The sequence below is a fragment of the Meles meles genome, chromosome 18, assembly GCF_922984935.1.
Source record: "Meles meles chromosome 18, mMelMel3.1 paternal haplotype, whole genome shotgun sequence".
Lineage (NCBI taxonomy): Eukaryota > Metazoa > Chordata > Mammalia > Carnivora > Mustelidae > Meles > Meles meles.
In genome coordinates, this window is record NC_060083.1 from 45,548,452 (window position 1) to 45,573,429 (window position 24,978).

A 24,978-nucleotide genomic window follows, 5' to 3' on the forward strand; every position below is an offset into this window, starting at 1 on the left:
CCCTGGGATCATGACCTGAGCTGAAGGCAGAGGCTTTAACCCGCTGAGCCACCCAGGCGCCCCAGTTTTAACAGTTTTAACTGGGAAATTAAAAACAAGAAATAATTAAAATAATTAAACACAAAAGGTGGAATCCATAAAACACTGTTTCTCTTCATTTTCTTGGCACTCTAGCCCCAGCCAGGGAACCAGATTTTTGACATTTGCTCAGGGGTGGGAGAGCCCACTTTCTCCTCCTGGGATCCCCAGACTTCCTGAGCCCTGGCCCTTGGCTGGCCTGGCTGGAGCAGGGGTATCTCACCTGCTGCCACTCCTTCTTTCCTGCCCACCCCCTGCAGGCTGGGAGTTCGTATATGTGCTGCCGAAGCGAGCACTGGGAGTTCGTCCTGTCCACCAGCTCCCCATCCGGTCCCGTCCTGTCCCCCCCCAACCCCCCCCCCACCCTCCCCCCCCCCCCACCCCAGCTTCTTGTCAGAAGGCTCCAGGAGTACACAGGACTACAACTTCCTGTCTTCCGCAGTCACTTCCCTGCCCTAGAGCCAAAGCCCGGCTGCCTCTCCCCCCCCTTCCTCAGCCTCCAGCCAAGAATGAGGCCCAAGGAAGGACCACAGCCCAGAAGGGCTGTGGTCCCAGTAGGGAAAAAAGCAGAAGCCAGACTCAGTGCCTGGGAGGAAGGGAGACCCAAGATTGGCCAGGAGTGGACAACAGGGTGGGTGGGCCCCTTGGCCCATTAAGAGAGGTGCGTGTCCAGGTCTTTTTCTCCTGAAGACACATACCCAAGCATATGCCCAAGAGGAGAGGTGTTTAGGGTATCTGCGGAGGAGGCTAGGTGGCCCCGTTGCTCCCTATGCTTCCCCTCGAGACTAGGTTTCTTTTTTTTTTTTTTTTTTAAGATTCTATTTATTTATTTGACAGACAGAGATCACAGGTAGGCAGAGAGGCAGGCGGAGAGAGAGGGGGAAGCAGGCTCCTTGCTGAGCAGAGAGCCCGATGTGGAGCTCGATCCCAGAACCCCAGGATCACGACCTGAGCCGAAGGGGGAGGCTTTAACCCACTGAGCCACCCAGGTGCCCCAAGACTGGATTTCTTGTGGGATCGAGCTCCACATTGGGCTCTCTGCACCGATCCTGCTTCCTCCTCTTTCTCTGCCCCATCGCAATCCTGTAAGGTCCGTTTTATTAGCTCCATTTTACTGATAAACTGAGGCTCAGAGAGGTTAAGCAACTTGCCCCAGGTCCCACAGCGGGTCAATGGACGCCGGGGCAAAAGCTCAGAACAATGGGGCCCTGATTCGCGTTCTTTCTTCTATCTCTGGCTGCCCTTGTGGAGCCGGACAGCGACACCTGCCTCGGGCCTCTATGCCCACTCCTCTGGTGTTCGGTACATACGTGGGTGACTCCCGCCCTGAAGCCATGGCTCTACCACCAATATTCCCAGACTGGGCAGAGTCCTTCCCTCCTCTGCCCTTATTAATTTTACCAGAAGCCTCCTGAGAAAACCAGGCCTCCCTCTCCCCCACCCCTCTGCTCTCTGGCTTAATTACTTCTCCTCCTGGCTGTAATGAATGTCTCTGAGCCCCTGAGACAGGAAACTTCATCAGGAACCACTGCCTTCATGACTCAGCCTCGCCTCCCCCAGCCCCGTCCCTCTGGACCCAGACAGAGGCCCAGTCTCTGCCTCATCTCCAGCCCAGCTCCAGCTTCAGCTAAGAGGGCATCCGTGGGTGGGAGACTCCTCGGCCCCTCAGCCCCCCTGCCCCCCATAGAATGCAGGAATGCAGACCCCAAAACCAGACCATAAAGAATCTGCCCCAGATTGGGAGGATCCCGATCCTCCCTCATCCAGCAATCTGCACGCGGGCATTGGACCAGACGGCTGGGAACGCAGCTCATCCTGGCTTCCTGCATGGCCACAGCCCCCCGGGGGTCAGCACAAAGAGGCCATTCTTTCCTCTTTTTCACTCACCTATACTCCAGGAGCACCTGCTCCGGACACAGGGAGCAAGATCTGCCTTCCAGGGATCTATGGTCCAGCAAGAACACACCCCGAAACAAGTAGATAAATAAAAAGCAGATAAATAAAATTACCCGTGACTCTTGAAGAACACGGGTTTGAAATACGTGGATTCGCTTACACGCAGGTTTTTTCGGTAACTACAATACAGTGCTGTAAATATATTTTCTCTTCTTTATGATTTTCTCAATAACATGTTCTCTCTAGTTTACTTTATCGCAAGAACACAGCATACAGGACATCTAACAGATAATACGTTTATTTTATCGGCTGTTCATGCTCTCTGTAAGGCTTCTGATCAACAGTAGGGTATTGGGAGTTAAGTTGTGGGGGAGACAAAAGTTCCACACAGATTTTTGACATCCCTAACACCCACATTGTACAAGGGTCGACTGTACTTATAAGGAGGGGGAAAGCGGGAGCTGAGATAGAGCGATAGCTCGAGGAGCGGCGATGGCTTATACTCTTCCATCCTGCCTAGTCAACCTCTACCCTGGAAGTCTTTACAGCAGTCTGCCCTGCATCCTCATGCCTCAAGCAGGGTCTTACTGGATCATCACCTCCCATCACCCAGGGTTTCTGCTATAGCAGAAAATCTTCAAAATCTTTTTAAAAATCTTTTAAAAAAAAAATACATTGAACCATAAAAAAATCAGGAAGAAGTCACAACCAGACCTCCCAAGGGAAGAGGCCTTTGTGAGTAGAAGGGACTGGACGAGGACACAGGAGAAAGGTCAACAGCTTTGCCCACAGAAGCGTTAAACGCAGGTACGTGCCATAAAAGCAGAACAGAAATGACGCATGAACCCCTCTTTTTTGCCAGGCTTGCGCCTAATCTGTCCTAGATGGAGCCCGCCAGGAACCTTCCCTCCCTTTACCCCCCCCCCACCTTTCCCGGTGGGGGTTGGCTGTCGCCCCTAAATGCTCCCTGGCCCCCCGCTGCTCCAACCTCCAGCAGATGAGACTGTGTGTGAATGTCACTTTGGATCCTCGTGGTGCGTGGGCACCTTGACATCTTATTGTTTTTATAATCCCCGTGCCCAGCGCACAGAAATACTTCACACAGGGTAAAATCCATTACGTTTTTTAGTGGCTATCTGTTCTATTTTCTTCTTCCTTAGGTTTATTTTTTTTAATTGCAGTAGAATATACATAACATAAACACCCCCCAAAAAATACAAGTAACATAAAATCTACCCACCTAACTTTTTTTAAAAAGATTTTATTTATTTGACAGATAGAGATCACAAGCAGGCAGAGAGGCAAGCACAGAGAGAGGAGGAAGCAGGCTCTCCGCCGAGCAGAGAGCCCAATGCGGGGCTCAATCCCAGGACCCTGAGATCATGACCCAAGCCAAAGGCAGAGGCTCAACCCACTGAGACATCCAGGCACCCCACAGCCTCCTAACTTTTTGAGGAAATGCCATACTGTTTCCATAGCGGTGACAGCATTTGGCATTCCTGCCAACAGCTCACAGCGTTTCCAGTTTCTCTGCCTCCTCGTCAGTCCTCGTTACTTTCTGGTGTTTTTGACAGTGTGTGAGGTGGCATCTTACTGTTGTGTTTTTTGTTTTTTTTTAATAATCTCTATACCCAACGTGGGGCTCGAACTCACGACCCCAAGATCAAGAGTTGCTCACTCCACCCACTGAACCAGTGAGGTGCCCCCTACTGCTGTTTTAGCTTGCATTTCCCAATAACTAGTTTTAAATGAGTCAATAGACTTAAAAAAAAATCCATACGGCAGATACGACAAAAGGGAATATCTTTCATATGGAAAATGAACATACAGATCTCTACGTCTCTATGTAAAATATTAGGATCCAAAAAGACAAAGGGACATGAAGAGACAACTTCCGAAAGAGGGAAGGTAACATAAGAACAAATGGCATCACTGGTCACCAAAAAAGACAAAACAGAACACCATGTTTTGCCTGGGAAAAATCTTAAGGGGCTCAGTGGGTTAAAGCCTCTACCTTTGGCTCAGGTCATGATCCCAGGGTGCTGGGATTGAGCCCCGGGAGCCTGCTTTCTCCTCTCTCTCTGCCTGCCTCTCTGCCTACTTGTGATCTCTGCCTGTCAAATAAATAAACAAAATCTTTAAAAACAAATAAATAAATAAAATCTTAAAAAAAAAAATACAGCAGGCTCATAGAAGCTTTCTCTGGCGGATGAGCCTGTGGGTATTTCTTTTCAAAATCTTTTAAAATAAATAAATAGGGCGCCTGGGTGGCTCAGTGGGTTAAAGCCTCTGCCTTCCGCTCAGGTCATGATCCCAGGGCATCCGGCTCTCTGCTCAGCAGGGAGCCTGCTTCCTCCTCTCTCTGCCTGCTTCTCTGCCTACTTGTGATCTCTGTCTGTCAAATAAATAAATAAATAATCTTTAAAAATAAATAAATAAAATCTCAAGAATAAAATGCGGCAGGCTCATAGAAGCTTTCTCTGGTGGATGAGCCTGTGGGTAATTCTTTTCTGCCTTATGCTTCGTCTCCTCACATCATATACTCTCCCAAACTGAAAATGTAATCACAACCTTCCATAAGCTTCAATCAGATATTCCCTCTTCTGAATATTTATCTTAAAAAAAAATCATTCGACAGTATGAAGGAACATGTTATGTGTGAAATGCTAATTATATTTATGATCATATGTAAGTTGGATGCAAATCAAATTTAATAATAGAAATTAAGGGGCCGCCTGGGTGGCTCAGTGGGTTAAAGCCTCTGCCTTCGGCTCAGGTCATGGTCCCAGGGTCCGGGGATCGAGCCCCACATCCGGTTCTCTGCTCAGCGGGGAGCCTGCTCCCCCCTCTTTCTCTTCCTGCCTCTCTTCCTACCTCTCTGCCTACTTGCGATCTTTCTCTCTCTGTCTGTCAAATAAATAAATAAATATTAAAAAATAGTAATAATAGAAATTAATTAAGTAGATGAGGGAATTTTACACTTGTTGAAATCTTAGTCACTAAAAGGCACATTTAGGAAGTGTGACGGGTTGAATTGTGTCCCCCAAAATGATATGCTGATGTCCTAAGCCCCAGTACCTCGGGATAGGACCTTATTTGGAAGGAGGATGTTGTGGTCTTAATTCATTAAGATGAGGTCATACTGGAGAAGGGTGACACTTAATCCAATATGTCTGGTGTGTCCTAAGAAGAGGAGACATGCACAGGGAGAAGGTAGCCATGTGACCTCAAAGACAGAGACTGGAGTGGGGCATCTTCAAGCCAAAGAAAGCCAAAGACTGCCAGCAAACACCGGAAGCTGCAAGAGCCAAGGAAGGATTCTCCCCTACAGGTTTCTGGTGGCCCTGCTGATGCCTTGATCTTGGACTTCTAGCCTCCCCACCTGTGAGGCCACATATTCCTGCTATTTTCAGCCACCCAGTTTGTGGTCTTTTGTTAGGGCAACCCTAGGAAACGAATATAGGGACCTACTATGAAAAATGTTCCTGACATCCTAAGTGAAACTCAGGGAAGTATTTACAGGCACACCATAACACAGCCGTCCTTGTTTGTTTCATGTATAAGAGCTTGGAAGGAAAGACCAAATGCAAACGCAGCTGTCTTAGTAGGCTAGATTGGGTTATTTATCCAGTTTTCAGTAATTTTCCTAAATTACTTTTATAATGAAGAAAAAAAAGGTGTTCAGTGTTTTGGGGTTTGTGCTGTTGTTGTTTTATTAAGGATACCCTAAACGGAACCTCCAGCTCCTCCTTCCACTCCCACTGTCAGACCCCTGGTCTCTGCCTGGGCTCCACCACCTCCCCCGGCCCTCACCGACCCTTAACTTCTAGGAGCCCAGCAGACACTGGGCCACTCCTCAAAATCTTACAGGGGCTGCCCGGTCTCCTTTAGCTGCATCCACACCACTGGGCTCACTACCCTCGACTTTGCCCTTCCCCGCCCCTGCCCTTTCCCTGGCACACTAACACTGGTACCTTCCCCGGGGGTTCTCAGTCCGACGTGCAACGACCAGTGAATCGGTACATCGGGAGAAGACGAAAAGGAGAGTTCCCGCAGTCGGAGGGAAAGTCCTGCTCAAACCAGCCCGAGGCCACTCTGTGAAGCGTCTGACTCCAAAGCAAGGCAAGGGCTGAGCCCAGTGTCCCGGGATCCACTCGTCCAGCACCCTGCCCGGTCCACAGTGGGCGCTCCCTTCATGTGTCCCGACTGAGGACGCCTACGCCCCCCCTTCCCACCTTTGCCCCTCAATAAAACCTCCTAGTCCCCTCCACGCCTTTGCCCCTGACTCCCCCTGGCTGCATCCTCACTCCCTCCCCACCCCAGAGCTGGTTGACTTGCAGGAAGGTTGGGGGTGTCGGGATGGGAGAGTGGCGTCCGACGATGGGGTGGCTCTGGAAGAGCGTTGGCTGGGCTGGGGGTTAGCCAGAGCCCGGGGGGAGGGGCGGCAAGCCTGGGCCCAAAGGCACCAAGAGTCGGCCCCCAGACTCGCTGCCCGGGACCGGTTCTCACTTGGCTCCTGGAGCGAACCGCTGTAACTTCGCTGGGAGCTCACCCGGACCTCGAATCGCTGGGCCGAGCCGACACCTCCCTCTCGTGGCAATAGTGTGTAATTACAATCTGCGGGGTTCCTTCTCCCTGGAAGACAAGTTGGGTAGGGCCGTGAGTTGCCTGAGTCCAGCCCGCGGGCTGTTCAACCTCAGGACAGTTTCCTAAGCCCTGATACTCCACAATTCTCTGCCTACACATCAGCTTCGCCTTGGGACACGCACGTATTAGGATGGACCCTATGAAACTTCCATTTGTTGGCTTCTAACTTAAAAAAGCACAAAAACATAGAAAAGACATACATGAGCTCCGCTCCACAACTCACCCTTCACACATGCCAGAACCCTCAAACACACACACACACACACACACACACACACACACTCTCTCTCTCTCTCACTCACCTCTGCACATTCCTCTTTCCTCTCTGGAACACACAGATGGGTAACCCTCTGGGAGCCCTCAGCTGTGGGTCAGAGAAGTACCACCCAGAGCTACGCCCCCTAACCTTACCCACGAGGCCCAAACAACACCCCACGAAACCATAAACACAACAGCCCCAAGTTCGGCTCCACGCCAGCGCCTTCACCTCTCCCTCCATCTCCTCCTTGACCTCAGACTCGCAAGGGACATCCCCATATTGAATGCCACCTCTCTTGACTTCCCGAGACCCGCCCACATCTCTGCCCCCTACTTTCCAGATCTTGAAGCCCCCGAAGAATCCCCTGGGGGCCTCATTAAAGTGCAGATGTTAATGCAGTAGGCCTAGAGCAGGGCCCCAGATTCCACATTTTCTACCAGCCCCCAGGTGATGTGAAGAACCATGTTTCGAATAAGGAAGCTCTACTTCTGGGGCTGCCTGGGTGGCTCAGTTGGTTAAGCGACTGCCTTGGCCTTGGGTCATGGTCCTGGGATGGAGTCCCACATCAGGCTCCCAGCTCCGCGGGGAGTCTGCTTCTCCCTCTGACCTTCTCCCCTCTCATGCTCTCTCTCTCTCTCTCTCAAATAAATAAAGGAAAAAAAAAAAAAAAGGAGGCTCTGCTTTTTCTCCAGCCGGGAGTTCCCAGAGTTCCAGTGGGCTCATACCAGGCTCCTCCCCAACTGTCTGCTACCTGGCTTTCCTGGCTTTCCCACCCTACATCCCCCCGTCCCTGCCCCAACATGCACACACTGAAATGGGAAAGTCACTGATAAGTGAAACCAGTGGCCTTTTCTCAGGCTTTGAGATATTTATGCTGCAGGCTGTCCCTTTCTCCTTGAACCATCTCCACCTGTGGATTCCAGGTGACTCCTGGTCCCCTTCTACCTCTCCACTGTGCTCTCCTCTTTCTCCAGAATCTTATCTCAAGAATCTTTTTTTTTTTTTTTGAAGATTTTAAAAATTTTTATTTATTTGACGGACAGAGATCACAAGTAGGCAGAGAGGCAGGCAGAGAAAGAGAGGAAAGGAAGCAGTCTCCCTGCTGAGCAGAGAGCCCAATGCGATGTGGGGCTCCATCCCAGGACCCTGGGATCATGACCTGAGCCGAAGACAGAAGCTTTAACCCACTGAGCCGCCCAGGTGCCCTTACCTCAAGAATCTTATCTCCACTTGTCTAACATCTGTCTTCTAGCATCTCTGTAATAATCATCACACCAACTTCATGTGCTTAGAACCTATCTGACCAAGAGTCTGCCATCATGATCTTCAAGAAAGTAGCCTTTTCTGGGGTGCCTGGGAGCCTCTGCCTTCGGCTCAGGTCATGATCTCAGTGTCCAGGGATCGAGCCCCGCATCACGCTCTGTGCTCAGCAGGGAGCCTGCTTCCCCCTCTCTCTCTGCCTACTTGTGATCTCTCTCTGTGTCAAATAAATAAATTAAATTACATAAAAAAGACAGTAGCCTTTTCCTAAATACCCCCAGTCCCCAGAGATTGTAGACTATAGGAAGACTCTAACCATCATAGGGTTATGGACGGATTCTTCCCTCTGTGTGTGTGTGTGTTTTCTTCTCTCATCTCCCAGAGGTCTCTGGCCAGTGCTGCTAACAGGGCTCCAACATCTCTCTTATGCTGGGGGAATAGCTTCCTCCTTTTCACACACCCCCAGGGCAGGAGCCAGAAGAGCCAGAGAATAGGGAGCCCCCTGCTGGACAAGAGGCTCATGGCACACTTAGAACCGAAATTCTTCAATCCATAAATTATGTATTTGTGGAGTTATTTAATATTTCCCATTTTTGTGCCTTGAAGGAAAAGTAGTCACGGAAGAAGAAAGCTTGCTTTTATGGAGAGTTTACGTGTCAGGCCGCTAACTCGCACCTACGGGGATTCCCTCAATTTTCTCATTTGTCCAGTCATACACAGTGGAGGAGAATGTAATGAATCCCCTGTGCCCACTGTCCAGCTTCAACACATACCACCTCCCGACTCCGAGTGAGCCTTACTGCCTCTGTTCCCCCACCCCGCCCTCTCCCCTCCGGGGTTTTGTTTTTTGTGTCTTGTTTTTACTTTTCTCTTCTCTTACCTTTTGATCCTCTGCCTTGTGTCTTTTTCCTCCCCTCTCCAGGGTTATTTTGAAGCAAATGCCAGACATCGTATCATTTCATCTATAAATATTCAGGATGTGCACTAAAACATAGGGAGTAGTTTTAAAAACATAACACACAATCATAGCACACCTAAAAACTAATGTTTCAAATATCCTTTGAGATCGAATTTGTCCAATTGTCTCATTTCTTATAGATTGTTTGATTCAGAATTCAAATAAGGATTAAAAGAGACTTTAAAAATACATCTTTTGGGGCGCCTGGATGGCTCAGTGGGTTAAAGCCTCTGCCTTCAGTTCAGGTCATGATCCCAGGATCCTGGGATCCAGCCCGCATTGGGCTCTCTGCTCGGGGGAGCCTGCTTCCCTTCCTCTCTCTGCCTGCCTCTCTGACTACTTGTGATCTCTGTCAAATAAATAAATAAAGTCTTAAAAAAAAATACATCTCTTGGGGGGCGCCTGAGTGGCTCAGTCTATGAAGCGTCTGCCTTTGACTCAGGTTATGATCAAAGGGTCTGGGATAGACTCCTGCATCAAGACGACTCTCTGCTGAGCACAGAGATTCTTCCTCTTATCCCTCCCCCTGCTCGTGATCTCTCTCTCTCAAATAAATAAATAAAATATTTAAAAATAAATTTAAAAAATAAAAAAATACATCTTTGGGGGGGGCACCTGGCTGGTTCAGTCAGTTAAGCTGCCAACTCTTTTTTTTTGAGAGAGAGAGATGAGCAGGAGGGAGGGACAGAAGAAGCAGAATCCCTGCTGAGCAGGGAGCCCAATGCTGGAGTCAATCCCAGAACCCTGGGATCATGACCTGAGCCAAAGGCAGAGGCTTTAACCCACTGAGCCACCCAGACACCCAAACCACCAACTCTTCATTTTGGCTCAGGTCATGATCAGGGTCGTGGGATTGAGCCCCACATCAGGCTCCACACTCCCTGCGGAGTCTGCTTGAGATTCTCTCTCTCCCTCTCCCCCTCCCCCTGTTTGCACTCGCTCTCTCTAAAATCAATCAGTCAATCAATCAATCAGTCTTTTCTGGGCGGAGGCCTGGCTGTCTCAGGCAGTAGAGCATATGACTCTTGATCTCAGGGTTGTGTAGAAATTGTGTAGAATCCATAAACAAAAACACCTTTTCATCTACTCTGCCCTCCTCTCTCTTACTCTTTTCCTTGTAATTTACCTGTGGAGGAAACCAGGTTGTCTGTCCTATGGTTTCCCACAGTGTGAATTTGGCTGACTGCGTGCCCACGGAGAGCTTTCCATCTTCACTACTATGCATGAGATTGAGTTTTATTCTCTTTCCCCCCTTTTTACAGGGGAGACAACAGGGGCCCAGAGAAGTTAAGTGCCTTGGCCAAACCCTGGCAACCAAGGAAGCGGCAGCGCCAGGCCTGCTGGTCTCCAGCCAGGGAAACAGGACTGCATCTTCAGAGCGCCCCGTTCACGACCAGGCACATAATACGTGCTCACAAAACTGTGGTTGACCAAGGCTTCTGTTCTCTCCCTCTGGGCTCTCCCTCCTCACGGACGGAGAGGGCCACCTTGGGGCTGTCGGGTAGTCCTTGGGCCAGTCCTACAGCACAGGGTCCACAGAGCCAGGTTTCCCTTTCCACAGGGTCCTACCTCTTTCCTTCTGTCTTCCCTTTCCTTCTTTCCTTCCTTCCTTCCTTCCTTCCTTCCTTCCATGTATACTGGCCACTTCGCCCACGCCAGACCCCATCACAGTGCGGGAATGAGTACGGCTCTGTGCCTTTGTCTGTGGGTAGACGTGTGTGACCTCGGGGGGGGAGGGGGGTGTCTGCCTCTAACTCTGTATGCAGTGTGTGTGTGAGTGTGCGTGTGCCCGCACACACACAAAAGTCCGCATACATTCGTGTCTCCAGATCTCAGTGTCCCCGTAGTTGTCACTGATAACAGCTGGGTGTGTCTTTGTGTGTTCTCGGCCCCTGTCCGCATGTACGTGTCTGTGTTTCTATGAATGACACGGCGGCCGCGCATGTAAATTGGCGTAATTCTGCGTGCGAATGCGTGTCTGGGTGGACCCGTGTCTCTCTGCTCACCTGTTGTGCCTGTACATGTGCATCTCACTGTGTGTGCGCCTGTGTGACAACAAGTGGCGTGTGTGTCTGTGTGACGAGTGGTTTGTGCGTCTGTGTGACAACGGGTGGCATGTGCATCTGTGTGACAACGGGTGGTGTGGGTCTCCACCGTTCTGTGGATCTCCGTACACTTGTGTGTCCAGACATCTGTTTCTGCGTGCAGCCCAGCGGATGGTGTGGGATGTTACATTTGCGTACTCTGTGTGTGTGTGTGTGTGTGTGTGTGTGTGTGTGTCTCCCCTTCAGGTGCTGTGATTGGAACCATCAGCTGTCACCCCGGCCCCTCGCCTGCCTGGATTCCTGTCACTTCCACGCCTACCTGTCCTGAGGGGCAGCCAAGGAGGGCTCTAGTAGGAGGGACAGCCTTGCCCTTCAAACCAGCTCCTGTGCTCAAGGCTGCAGCCCGTGCTGAGGGGAAGTGTCTGGAGGGGTTGGCAGATTGTGTCTGGTCCCAGCACCTCCATGACCCCGGGCCTGGTGAGAAGACAGGAGCCTGATTCTGGACACAATGACAACAAGCTTTGCTCTGAAAAACGAAACGACGGTCTGCTTCAGGGGGGAATGAGGAAAATTCAAGCTGGAACCTAGACCCACAGGGATCCTGCCGGCCTTCAGTTCAGAGGGGTGGGGTTGGGTAGGGGTGTTGACCTCATACACCCACACTCATCTCCTCCACAAAGCAGGGCCAGTTCTCCAACCAGAGGCTGGCCTTCCTGCAGAGAGAGGCAGTGAGGACACAGTGGCCCCAGGGTCACTGGGCCTAGAGTTAATCATCTACTCAGGGTATCCCTGGGCCCATTGGCTGCCTGGGGACACGGCCCTCTGGGCTAAAGCCCAAGGCAGTGGGAAGCAGTTGCCCAGCCCCTGTCTGCCCCACCAGCCCACCGGAAATGGGGCTGAGCTGTTGGCTACTGAAATGGGTGGGCCCCTGGTCGGAGGGAGACATCCACCCTGCCCTCAGGGAGCTCCTGGCTGAAGGGAGAAGTCAGCCCTGCCCTCACAGAGGCCCTGAGTTGGGAGGAGGGGGGAAGAGGCACACATTTGGGAGAGGAGTGAAGGGAGGCCAGAGCTGGGACGGAGAGACAGGAAAGGAGGAATCCTGAGTGGGACAGGGCCAGGGAGGGTGGAAGCGCTGCTGGGGGGCTTGGAAAATGATTAGCCCCCCCAGGAGCTAGGACCACCTCCTCTGGTGGATTCTGGGAAGTGCAGGGAAGTAGGGGGTGGGCAGGAGCAAATTGCGAAGAGACAGAAGGCCCTAGAGGTGCCCCCACAGAGTAGGGGGTACAGACGTTCCATGCTTCGCTCTCAAAGGGAACCCAGGATTTCTAAGTAGGAAAATGGAAAAGTCATTGGACAAGGTCACAAAGGTCAGCTCCCCCCTCCCCCTGCCAGGAGTCTCCTGCCCAGGATGGTGCCTGCGTGTGCTGTGTGTGCGCACGTGTGCGTGCAGGCATGAGGGTGTTGGCGGGGGATCCTGGGACAGGGTGGGCGTGTTCCCCCAGCACCTCTGAGATACTCAGGAGAGAAGCAGCTCAGGCCACCACTGGCCATTCAGGCAGAGCCCCCAGAGTCCCCCAGCACAGGGAGCACAGAACTGCAGAGAAGGCAGAAGAGAGCAGTAGTGAGAACTCAGGATGCCTAGCATCTGGCAATGACACGAACAGCAGTGTGACCTTGGCCAAGTCACTGCTCCTCCACACTTGCTTTCCTCCTCTACAAGGACGGCGTGTGGGGCCCCAGCACCCGGTACAGTACGGGAGCGCGGGATGTGTACAACGGATAGTGTGGGGGGTGCTTCTGGCAGCAGGCGGATACAGTATCAAGTCACAGTGAATCACATCCTGTGAAAGTTTTCAGATCCTTTTCAAATCTTGTTTAAGAGCATGCAGCTGGGGGCGCCTGGGTGGCTCAGTGGGTTAAAGCCTCTGCCTTCGGCTCAGGTCATGATCCCAGGGTCCTGGGATCGAGCCCCACATCGGGCTCTCTGCTCTGTGGGGAGCCTGCTTCCTCCTCTCTCTCTCTGCCTGCCCCTCTGCCTACTTGTGATCTCTGTCTGTCAAATAAATAAAATCTTTAAAAAAAAAAAAAAGAGCATGCAGCTGGAGCAGAATTGCTTTGCTTTGAAGAACAGCCCCACTGTTGATGAGCGGGATGACCTCAGCCCTCCCATTGTTCTGTGCCTTGATTTCCTCATCTATAAAGTGGGCAGAATAAGAATACCCATCCTGGCGTCATTGTGAGGATGAAATGAATTATTATATGTGAAATGCTTTTGCACAGTGCCTGGCATTCCACATGTCAGCAGAAAGCCTCCCAGGCTGCAGGGTGCTTCTGACCCTGGGCACTTGCTGGCCTTCTGTGTTACCAAGAGAGCAGGCAACAGTAGCCAGCTGGAATTGGATACATTTCTTCGTTCTGGCTTTGTTCTTAAGGCTTTCTTCTGATGATAGCAAGGGATACTGGTTTTCTAGTTATAATCTTGACAGGGATAAATTTTAAATTTAAAAAGTATCATATGGGGCACCTGAGTGGCTCAGTGGGTTAAGGCGTCTGCCTTCGGCTCAGGTCATGATCCGGGGGTCCTGGCATTGAGCCCCGCATCAGGCTCTCTGCTCAGCAGGGGAGCCTGCTTCCCCCCACCTCCCCGCCTGCCTCTCTGCTTACTTGTGATCTCTGTCAAATAAATAAAATCTTAAAAAAATAAAATAAAAAATTTCATACTAATAAGGGGTGACTTCCCTTTCGGTTCCCTTTCCCATCGGATCTGAACGCTGGTCTTGGTGGAAAAGGCCTATGTTTGGGAAAAGAAGGAGAAAGAACACCGAAGGGGGCCTCCAAGTGCTTACAGTCACAAGCATATAGCTGATGGCCTGGTTTCAAACACGGTAATGAAATAAAATAAAAATAAAAAAGTAAAATAAAATAAATAAGAAGGGGGGCACCTGGGTGGCTCAGTGGGTTAGGCCTCTGCCTTCGGCTCAGGTCGTGATCTCAGGGTCATGGGATCGAGCCCGGCAAGGAGCCTGCTTCTCCATCTCTCTCTGCCTGCCTCTCTGCCTACTGATCTCTATCAAATAAATAAATAAAATCTTTAATAAATAAATAAGACGGGGTGATTTAAGAATACGACAAAATTCTTCCAAGTGGTACCCACTGGCAAACCCTGGTAATCTCCTGACTCCAATCTTCTTTGACCTCAGATGACAGGACAGAGGCACCCGCGCCCTCAGCAGAGCTGGCACACCTGCACCCTCCTTCCACTCCTCCCCACCTCTCCTTGCAGTCTCCTCCCTCAGTCCCCCACGGCCACTTGCTCTCCCCTCTTGCCCTCCTCACACTCCCATTTAATCATCCAGAACCCCGCAGACCGCCAAAGCCACCCTGGGTCTCCTAAGCCCTTCCTGGAACCGGCCTTGGCAGCAGATGAAAGACACCTCGCCACCCCTTATCGCTGCCGCGTGACCCGCGCTAGTGGGTTCCGTTTCCCCCTCCCCCGCCAGGGGCGGGGGATACTGGTGGCCCCGCCCTCTGACCCATGGCCTGACCCTCCTCAAATGCACCCAGATAAGACTCTGCGCCCCAGTCCGCTCCCCACCCCGGCTGGTCCAGCCCGGCCTTGCAGCAGGTTAAGAGCCCCCCAGGGCCGGGAGCTGTGGACACAAGCGCACTCGTGGGGGGACCAGCCAGTCTGGTTGTCATGGCGACGGCGCGGTTGGCCTGGGCCCTATGGGCCACCTCTGCGGGAGGAAGACTGCGCGGTCCCCGAGGCCCTGGAGGCGCCCGGAGATTGAGCGGCAGCGCACGACGGCGGGCGGCCAGGGGCGCCAGCCCGGGTCGCCGGCTCAGCACCGCCTGGGCGCCGGCCCAGCCCGCACGAGAAGGGCCCGAGGGCGCCCAGGACGACCTCCGCTCGCCTGCAGCGGAAGAGCAGGAGTGGACGCCGCCCCCGGCGCCCCCGGCCCCTCCCGACCCCCCGGGGTCCCCGGCCGGCCGCTCGCTGGTGCAGCGGGACATCCAGGCTTTTCTGAACCAGTGCGGAGCCAGCCCCGGGGAGGCGCGCCACTGGCTCACGCAGTTCCAGACCTGCTACCACTCCGCCGACAAGCCCTTCGCAGTCATCGAGGTGAGCGGAGTCCGGCGCCGGCCGTGCCACAGCGAGGGGATGGATGGGGGCTGTCCGGCGACGTGTCGCCAGGCATGACGCGACCCGTTGCGGACTCTGCACAGCGGAAGCGCGAAGGGGTGAGACGGCGCCCGGACGAGTGCCCGGGGCCGGGTGAAGCTGCGCGCTGCTCCCATAGTCTCACGCCCAGCCCAGGCGAGGAGACTGGGGGACCCTAATCCCTCAAGTGTGATGCGCTGGAAAAGTCTCCCCACGACACACACACACACTGTGGGCGCGTTTAAGGGTTCAGATGGCAAGTGGGGAACTTGGACAGGAGCCGCCTGGGTTACCCCTCCCCCCAAGAACTCATAGAGTCCAAGGTCGCAGGGAGGCACAGAGGGAGGAACACCAATGCGAGATAAGGGGATGGCAAGACCCAACGGGGCAAAGGGCGGAGCAGGTGGGCGCCGGTAGCCAGGAATGGGGCCTGACTGCTCCTGGGCAGGGCAGGGCAGGGGGCACCGACAGGGCTGGGGGTGGGGGGGAGGCGGTGTCAGGCTGCCGGAGTCAGGGTCAGTGTTGCCCCTTCTGAACGCTCCCTCCCCCACAGGTGGACGAGGAGGTACTCAAGTGCAGCAGTGCCGTATCCAGCTTGGCCTTTGCCCTGGCATTCCTGCAGCGCATGGACATGAAGCCCCTGGTTGTCCTAGGGCTGCCCGCTCCCACGGCGCCCTCCGGCTGCCTTTCCTTCTGGGAGGCCAAGGCACAGCTGGCCCAGAACTGCAAGGTGCTGGTGGATGAGCTGCGGCACAACGCTGCCACTGCCGTGCCTTTTTTCGGCGGCGGCTCGGTGCTGGGCGCGGCTGAGCCCGCCCCTCACGCCAGGTTAGTGCGGGCCCCGCGTGCGCCCGGCGTCCTTAGACCTCGCCCGGCCGCCCGCCCCAGCCCCGCAGGCCTGGAGGGGGCCCTCTTGAGCACCGCGTCTGGCCCCACAGCTACGGCGGCGTCGTCTCCGTGGAGACCGACCTGCTACAGTGGTGCCTGGAGTCCGGCAGCATCCCCATACTGTGCCCCATCGGGGAGACGACAGCGCGCCGCTCCGTGCTCCTCGACTCTCTGGAGGTGACCGCGGCTCTGGCCAAGGCGCTACAGCCCACCAAAATCATCTTCCTCAATAACACAGGAGGCCTGCGCGACAGCAGTCAGAAGGTGTATCCCCTCCGTTCGGGCGCCGCTCGCGGGACCCCGGTCCCGGCTGAGTCCCTCTTGGGCTCCCTGCTCGCCTCCCCGACGGGCCGCAGAGTCAAGCCGGGTGGGTCGGGAATGGCTTGGTGCCCAGATCCGAACCCTCCCCAGCCGAGGACTCCGGGAGGGTGCGAGGGTAAAGGGGTCCGTGGGGGTTAGGGGCGCAGTCCGCGGCCGGCTGCGGGCCAGAGGCTCACCCCCTGGGCCTGGACGCAGGTCCTGAGTAACGTGAACCTGCCGGCCGACCTGGACGTGGTGAGCAACGCCGAGTGGGTGAGCACCAAGGAACGGCAGCAGATGCGGCTCATCGTGGACGTGCTCAGCCGCCTGCCGCACCACTCCTCGGCCGTCATCACCGCCGCCGCCACGCTGCTCACCGAGCTCTTCAGCAACAAGGGTGCGGGCCGCGCCGGGGGGCGGGGCGGAGGCGGAGACCAGGCGAGACAGGGTTTCGGGGAGGCAGGCGGGTCTAGGGGAAGGAGGTGGGACTCCACAAGGGACCGAAGTTGAGGGACAAACTGCCAGGAGAGATCTTCTCCCCGCGTGAAAGTCCTGCACGTATCTCTGCTGACCGCAGAAATCGCTTCAGTGTGGAGAACTTCCCGAGAGGGCCACTGTCCCACCGGCCCCTGCCGTACCCGGACACCCCCACCCCCCTCCGCCGGCCAGGCAGAGCACAGGCAGGAGCGGTTGGGCCCTGGCTCTCGGGCTAAACTAACCCCTCGTGCTCCGCACCACCCCCAGGGTCCGGGACCCTGTTCAAGAACGCCGAGCGGATGCTGCGGGTGCGCAGCCTGGACAGCCTGGACCAGGGCCGCCTGGTGAACCTGGTCAACGCCAGCTTCGGCAAGAAGCTCCGGGACGACTACTTGGCCTCGCTGCGCCCGCGGCTGCACTCTGTCTACGTTTCTGAGGGGTGAGCCTGCGGGCCCCAGAGGACAGGGACCGAGGGACAGAGCTGGGCAGCTTGGAGCCTAAGAGAGGTCCCAGCCTGCCTCTCCCCTGCTGCGCCAGGTACAACACGGCCGCCATTCTGACCACGGAGCCCGTACTGGGGGGCACCCCATATCTAGACAAGTTTGTGGTGAGCTCCAGCCGCCAGGGCCAAGGCTCGGGCCAGATGCTCTGGGAGTGCCTGCGGCGGGACCTGCAGACGCTTTTCTGGCGTTCCCGCGTCACCAACCCCATCAATCCCTGGTAGGTCCCGCCCCCCGCCCCGCCCAGCTCTCCACAGCCACGCCCCCCGAAGGCCGGGCTTCCCCCAAGGAAAACGCTCCACTCCGTGTGACCCCACATTCCTCAAGGAGCAGACCACACACGGAATCTGAGATTTCCCCAGAAGCAGAGCACACTTAAACACTCTCTGTCCCACTGCAGTGGATTCCTTGAAGACACTCCCTGACTCTCCAGAGTCCTCAGAAGAGTCCTGACCCTCCAGGCTCTATTCCAGGCCTAGTGGCCAAGCCCTGACCTCAGGCCCACTGCATCTCCAGCATAACGGTCTCTCCTTTCTCTTTCCTTCTGCAACTATCCCCTCACCCAGCTGTGTGGAGACCGAGAGGTGGACAAGAACCCCTCCCCTGGAGGCACAGAGCAAAGGACATCCTGTCTAATCTTCCTAGCTTTGGGACTCTGGCAGGTCAACTAGGTTCTCCCCGCCTTAGCTACTTCTCTGTGAAAAGAGCATACCACACCACCAGGCTCTTGGCGGCTGCTGTAAGGATGACACCAGTTAACAGCAGGGTGCCTAGCATGTAGATGGCATGCCTAAAAGCTTGCCCTAAAAGCTGCCTCCTTCCCCCCACCAGGTACTTCAAACACAGTGATGGCAGCTTCTCCAACAAGCAGTGGATCTTCTTCTGGTTTGGCCTGGCCGATATCCGGGACTCTTATGAGCTGGTCAACCATGCCAAGGGGCTGCCGGACTCCTTCTGCAAGCCAGCTTCTGACCCAGGCAGCTGACCCTCGCTGCCCGCCCTGCAGGCCCTAGGACAACCAGGGTGAACCAAAGTCATGCCTGCTAGAGATGATCCCAGGCAGCCGCAGGCTAGACCAGGCTTGATGGCTAAGTGATCTGCAGAGAAGGAACCAGCTCCTACTCTACTCTGCCCAGAGGGGGGCGCCCAAGAGAGGACAAGCCCAGGAAGAAGGGTGTGTCCAAGACAACCCCCTACCCTCACCAGTGGCTCCATAACTATAACCAGATGGCCTTCAATTTTCAGTGTAGAGATTTGGGAAGCTAGGGTCGGGGCCTGCCGGTTTGCCTTCCAGAGCTCTCCTCAGGGCTAACCTTAAAGGTGGGCCAGTCTCTGTGGCCTCTGTGCTGTTTTGAGGCTCCCTTATCTGAAATATCACCCCCGTTTGCTTGATATTCCACCACTTACTTTAATTCCTTTGGGTCTTACAACTTTTCAGGAGGCCTTGATTAAAACACAAATACTTGTCTGAGAGTCAGCTCACACTTGAAAGGAAATGAGCAGCGACCCTCTGGGAGCAAGATCTTGAGGGCTGGAGAACCAGGGGGCTCCCGGAGGGAAGAGAGGAGCTAAATGAGATGGAGTGCCTCCAAGATGAATGCTGTCACCGTCTCCCTCACCTGGATGTCAGCAGCCCCCAGTGGGGCTCCCCTCCATCCCACAGACCAGACCAACAGCCCCCCCAGCTCTTTCCAAGCAAGGCCCAGACTTGGATGTTTTCTCCTAGGCCCCACTGGAGGCTGTCTCCATCTGCTGAGAACACCTCAGCCAGCAGGAGTCCAAAGCCAGAGGTCTCATTCTGCATTTTTGACCCCCACGATGTGCCAGGCCCCCATGCTGGTCGCCAGGCTACTTTCAATCAGGAGGTGCATGGACAAGCAGGGAGAGGACCATCGTGGCACAGCAGGGCCATGACAGAACCAAACCGCAGGAGCAGCTTCTGACTTCCCTCAGAAGAGGGGTGACGGAGGGCACAGCCGTGTGTGGGCATTAAGACAGGCCCGACCTGGAATCCAGCTGTGGCTGCATTCGCTCTGTGGCTTGAGGGAAGCTGCTCGTCTTCTCTGAGCTTCCATTTCCCCCATCTGTAAGATGTAAAATCCTCAGAGTGGACACTTAACGCTAGCCCTCTGCCCCCCCCCCGCCAGCTGCCCTCCCCAAAGATTTCTTCAAAAGAAACCAGGAGGATAAAGGGGGAGGCAAAGACAAGCTACGACACAGGGACCGAGGCGATGGATCAAAGGCAGAATACAGGGAGGATCTGGACTAGACGGCCAAAGGCCTGTGGGAACCCTCAGAACAGGGCAGAGATCACGGGGGAACCAAAGTGGGGCTTTACCAGATGCAGTCTCTCAAGAAACCCAAGATCAATCCCAGCCAATGGCAACGTGCCCTGCGGGGAGAACAGAGAAGCAAAGCCAAATGTCTATATAAAATGTTTATTTTTGGAGGACTGTGTGGTCTGGTCTTTGGGAGGGCACTCACCCCAACCAGGCCAACCATAGAGTTGGAAACAGCAGGCAGGAGGCAGGAAGCTGGCCGCTGCCTGCCCTACCCCCGCACACCCCGGACAGGGGCCTGCTCTGCTTTCAAGGTGGGGCAACAGCTAGTGCTGTTTCGGCCCCCAGCACGCCCTGAGAACTCACGTGACTTCGGCGGCACCTGGCCCCTGGCTCCTCCCAGTCCCGACCACGTGTCAACACACACACTCAGTCTCAGGCTCCAGAAAGCACTGTAGAGCCTAGCTGCACTTGGCCAGGTTCAAAAAGGAATTTTTCACATTTGCTCACTTCTGGTTCATGGTCTTCCTTCCTCTGTCTTCCATTCCCAGTACCCCCACCCAAGCCCTGCCTTACTCCCTTTTCTGAGACAGGACACCCAGGGAGCAGGTGGCCTCAGGTCTCCCACTACCAAACAGGAAAAAGCCCTGTAAGGCATCGTGAGCAGGACCCCCACCCACCCAGGGCTGAGCCCAGGTACCAGGGAAGAGACCTGCCTCTTACCAACACATACACACACAGCAAAGAACCAAACCAACAGAGTGGAAAGCAGAAAGAAACAACTGGGCCGGCAAGTAGGAAGGCAGGGTGGCCCTCGGCGGCTTGCTGCGCCCATCTCGGCCTCTCGCTGTGCCACTCAGCCGTCGGTGGCCAGGATGACGGCAGCCCCAAAGATGCCCACACTCTCGCCAAGGAGCTTCATCTGGTTCCAGAACTCAACACGCCGTGTGTTGTGCCAATAGGCGACATTGCCATCAATGAGCAGCATGACTGGGGGCAGCAGAATGGCCAGGATCTGGGCAGCCAGGGTCACGTAGTAGCCCGACAGGAAGGCCAGGGCCAGGACGCCGTACAGCACGAAGAAGAGCTGGATCATCAGCTCCCCTCCCGGGAGATGGTTCAGATAGGCCAGCCGGTCCTCCTTGCTGTGCTGCAGCGAGTAGGCCTAAAGACACACCATCCTCTAAGTCTCTCCTGCAGGCTGAGGAGCCTGTCTGGGGACGGCTGGCCCTGAGATGCCACCTGCAAGCCAGTCTCTACCAGGGGGGCCCCTGACTCCCGGCTCAGACCTGGGGCTCTCTAAAAGGAAGGCCTGCATTTCCCCCCACACAGGCTAGGGAGCTCCTGAGGTTAGGGCCTGTCTTTCCTCACCTTCGGGGCTCAGGAGGGCAGAAGCGTGTCTCTGCTGCCAGACTGGGGCTCTCACCTCTGAGTACAGAGCTCTGCACATGGGATATGGTGCCCAGGAACCAAGACGAAGCCAAGTGACCTGGAGCCTGTCCAGGTCCCCAGCCACACTGGCTCCCCCTAGGTCGTCCACTAGGGAGTACCATAACTCACTACCCCAGGCAACCCCCACTGACTCTAAGCAACATAGCCCCATCTGGGGTCTGAACCCCACCAAACCTCTCCTTTCCCCCTCTCCCAGTCCTCTGTGGGCTAAAGCCACGAGAGGACCAGTCCACCTTGTTCTCCTCACTCTCAGGCTTGGGACTGGACAGTCAATCCAACCTCTTCTCTCCCTGGTGGCAATAATGCTGGAAGAAGGGACTCTCAGCCAGGTCTCAGGCACTTGAATGGTCCCTGGGCCCAACAGCTGGCTGGGGCAGTGCCCAGGAGGCAGACCATCAGGAACTATATATGCAAGGCCTTATTCTGCCCACCTCCCTGGGTTCTGCCTCACTTCCAGGCAAGCACTTCCAGCCAACCTACCAGCAAGCCCCCAACCTACCACGCAGATGAGGTAGATGCCCAGGAACACCTGGCCGGTGGACTGGAGGGAGCGGCTGCGGGGCTTCCGGCGGTACAGCTCCCCAGCGCCGCTGGCCAACACAAGAAAGCCGCCGATGATAGCAACTGTGCGCGAGTACATCCGGACCTGGACCGAGGCGAGGGGACCCCAGTCAGGAACTGCAGCCACCACCTTTCTCCTGGCTGTCTAGAGCACAGAACTGCCCATCTCTATACATCCCCTTCCGTCCGATGAACACTCTTACCGTTTCCAAGTGTGGTGGGTAGGTGCAGCAGAGATAGAACTCTTTTTATCAGAAGTGGAAACTGAGGCCCAGGGGATTACTAAAATTGTCCAAGGTCCTACAGAAAGTGTCCAGATACCAAGAGTTGCCCCCTCTTCGAGTACAGACTCGAATGCTAATGTTCTTTCTGCTATAGAGTATAGTCTATCCCATTAAAAAACAGGGATCCCACTGTCCCGCAGTTGTTCACACATCGGCCACCCCCACTGGACTGACAGTCCCTGCCTTTGTCCAGGATTATCGACACCCCTGCAGCGCCTGGTATAGGTTCTGGCACTTCAGATTTACATGCCGCCCTAAATTAATTAGATTTCATGACATCAGATGGCTGGAACCAGTACTCTCCAAGGTCCCTTTTGCCCTATACTCTGACATTACTGACTAATGGCATAAAGGGTTCTGGTCTCACCTGCAATGCTAACTGTGGTGTAACTTTGGCAAAGTCTGTTTCTCATCTTTGCACCTTAGTTTTCATGCCCTGAAAGGCAGTCTCCTGTTGTATCTGAGGGTCTTTCATCCTTGCAGTCTGTAACAATCTCCACAAGCCTAGGGGTTCTGCCTTCCCAGGCTTCACACTATGCACCTGGCTAGCACCATGCATTACCCAGCTGCCCCGGGGGTCACTGGGCACTGGCCTCGGGCTCCCCAGCCCCCTAGCGAAGTGCCGCCTTGGGCCGAGGTGCTCACCTTCAGCCAGTCCCCGTAGTGGACGTAGCCCCCGATGTAGGCGGCGTAGGTGCTAATGGCCAGCTGGAGGGCGGCCCCCAGCGCGAACCAGCGCCGCTTCACTCCAAAGGACATGAAGCTGGCACACAGCACGGCCGCCCCCAAGTCGAAGTACAAGTAGGGCACTGGGATGTCGGGCTTCCTGCGAGCCGGAGAGGGGAAGAAGCAACGAGGACAGAATGAAGCGGGAGAAGAGCCTTACGACCCCCTGAGTTCCCACAAGCTCCCCTGCGCCCCTGAACTGGAGGCCCTTCTCACCGCCAGGACCCCTGCACTACGCTCGATGCCCACCTTGACCCAGACCAGGGCCCCTAACATGCCCGAGATCCCAATTCTTCCCCAGCCCAAGGGTCCCAACTTCTTCCCCACCTAACTGCACCCCCGTTCTTGGGACGGGCCGTACCGCCACCCCACCGCGCTCGGCTGCCGCGTGGGTCCGCTCACCGGCGCGCCTCGGCCCTCTCAGCGTACAGCATGAGCTGGCTGAAGCACCCCCAGAATGGGCAGCGTGTGAGCAACACCGAACCCAGCTGCATAATCAGCTGCAGCATCCACCGTCGCGAACCCATCTTCGACGCCATCTTGGGGAAGGGCAGTCCGCTGCGGCGTCAACCCCGACGGGGAGGCCGGTGCCGGGATGCGACACGCAACTTCCGGGATCTCGCGAGGCGGCGGGGGCGGGGGGGTGAGGGCAGCATTTTCCCCCTTCCGACGGGAAATAATGCTCTCGTTCTCTAGTTCCGGACAGAAGGATATCTTCCAGCTGCGGAGTTTAGCCTTTCTCCCTGCTCTGAGGCTTAAAGACCCCTCCTCGTGGCTGCAAAATTGAAAACTAGACTAGAGGAAGGAACAGTGGGTTCAGGATATCAGCGCCGTGGGCTAACTGGTCTTTGCTGCTAAACCTGGGCTCCAATCCTAACTCCAACCCTAACGGACTTGGGGCATATCGCCTGCACTTTTTTTTTTTTTTTCAAGATTTTATTTATTGGGGCGCCTGGGTGGCTCAGTGGGTTGAGCCGCTGCCTTCGGCTCAGGTCATGATCTCGGGGTCCTGCGATCAAGTCCCGCATCGGGCTCTCTGCTCAGCAGGGAGCCTGCTTCCCTCTCTCTCTCTCTGCCTGCCTCTCTACTTGTGATCTCTCTCTGTCAAATAAATAAATAAAAATCTTTTTAAAATAATTTTAAAAAGATTTTATTTATTTGACAGAGAGAGATCATAAATAGGCAGAGAGGCGGGCAAAGAGAGAGGAGGAAGCAGGCTCCCTGCAGAGCAGAGAGCCGGATGTGGGACTCGATCGCAGGACCCTGAGATCATGACCTGAGCGGAAGGCAGCGGCTTAAACCACTGAGCCACCTAGGCGCCCCTTGCCTGCACTTTCTAAGACCCATCTGTAAAATGGGGAGGACATCCACCTCACAGTGTTGTTAAGCGCTTTCAGTGTGGCAGTGTTGGTACTAGCTCATAGTAGGGGGTAGGTAGATGGTGTAAACACACAAAATCCCTCTTCTTCTATTTAATTTAAGAGTAAGGTGTTCCCGGGGCACCTGGGTGGCTCAGTGGATTAAGCCGCTGCCTTCGGCTCAGGTCATGATCTCAGGGTCCTGGGATCGAGCCCCGCATCGGGCTCTCTGCTCCGCAGGGAGCCTGCTTCCTCCTCTCTCTCTGCCTGCTCTCTGTCTACTTGTGATCTCTCTCTCTGTCAAATAAATAAATAAAATCTTTAAAAAAAAAGAGTAAGGTGTTCCCTTGGCTAAGTCACTCGTAGAGAAGTTTGGCCTCTGTCTGTCTTCCCTCTATCCCCTGAGAAAAAAGCAAGATCCGATGTGGACACGGGACATCTCAAATCAGTCTATTCTCTCCAGCTCCAATGCTCCCGCTGACTACCATCTTTTATTGGTTTAACGGCAGCAGGCTTCCAACTGGCCTCCCCAGCTTCTCCTTTGACCTCCTTGTTAATTCTTAGCCCCCTGTTTTTATATTTTCCTAACATCAGTTACCCTTCCTTTGAATCCCTCAGCGCAATGGCAATTATATATTTTAGATTCTTTGTTAATGACCAGATTAACCCTAGATTGTGAGCTTCATGGGGGCAAAGACAGTCTCAGATTCCTGTTTACTATGTCCTCGCAGCCTAGTAGATGAGATGCATTCAGGAAATACATGTTAAATAGATAAATGAACGAAAGATGTGGCCACTAGATCTCATTCATGGTAGGTAGTAAGTAATTCGTTCAGTAAGTGGGCGAA

The 24,978-nt window shown here is 54.6% G+C and overlaps 2 protein-coding genes across 3 annotated transcripts; one reads left to right on the forward strand and one right to left on the reverse strand.

Annotated features, from left to right (window-relative positions):
- The first annotated feature begins 14,685 nt into the window (after nucleotides 1–14,685).
- Nucleotides 14,686–19,922, forward strand: NAGS (N-acetylglutamate synthase). Of its 2 annotated transcripts, XM_045985934.1 has the most exons (7): nucleotides 14,692–15,266; nucleotides 15,859–16,133; nucleotides 16,244–16,457; nucleotides 16,710–16,890; nucleotides 17,238–17,409; nucleotides 17,508–17,690; nucleotides 18,302–19,922. In XM_045985934.1, exons 1-7 carry the CDS (start codon nucleotides 14,841–14,843, stop codon nucleotides 18,453–18,455), a joined length of 1,605 nt encoding a protein of 534 aa, XP_045841890.1. In that variant the 5' UTR covers nucleotides 14,692–14,840; the 3' UTR covers nucleotides 18,456–19,922. The 2 variants fall into 2 exon arrangements, with proteins under 2 accessions (XP_045841891.1, XP_045841890.1); XM_045985935.1 differs by lacking the exon at nucleotides 17,508–17,690 and having other exon boundaries at nucleotides 14,686–15,266.
- Nucleotides 19,895–23,340, reverse strand: TMEM101 (transmembrane protein 101). The gene is made up of 4 exons (XM_045985936.1): nucleotides 23,175–23,340; nucleotides 22,692–22,872; nucleotides 21,701–21,847; nucleotides 19,895–20,914 (listed from the first exon to the last, which is right to left on the reverse strand). Exons 1-4 carry the CDS (start codon nucleotides 23,309–23,311, stop codon nucleotides 20,606–20,608), a joined length of 774 nt encoding a protein of 257 aa, XP_045841892.1. The 5' UTR covers nucleotides 23,312–23,340; the 3' UTR covers nucleotides 19,895–20,605.
- Nucleotides 23,341–24,978: the final 1,638 nt, after the last annotated feature.

Coding starts and splice junctions, on each gene's coding strand:
- NAGS (XM_045985934.1), top strand. CDS start 14,841: ATGGCGACGGCGCGGTTGGCCTGGGCCCTATGGGCCACCTCTGCGGGA. Junction 17,410..17,507: donor TCTGTCTACGTTTCTGAGGG/GTGAGCCTGCGG, acceptor CTGCTGCGCCAG/GTACAACACGGCCGCCATTC. Junction 17,691..18,301: donor ACCAACCCCATCAATCCCTG/GTAGGTCCCGCC, acceptor TCCCCCCACCAG/GTACTTCAAACACAGTGATG.
- TMEM101 (XM_045985936.1), bottom strand. CDS start 23,311: ATGGCGTCGAAGATGGGTTCGCGACGGTGGATGCTGCAGCTGATTATG. Junction 22,873..23,174: donor GAGAGGGCCGAGGCGCGCCG/GTGAGCGGACCC, acceptor TCCGGCTCGCAG/GAAGCCCGACATCCCAGTGC. Junction 21,848..22,691: donor ACTACGGGGACTGGCTGAAG/GTGAGCACCTCG, acceptor GCCTCGGTCCAG/GTCCGGATGTACTCGCGCAC.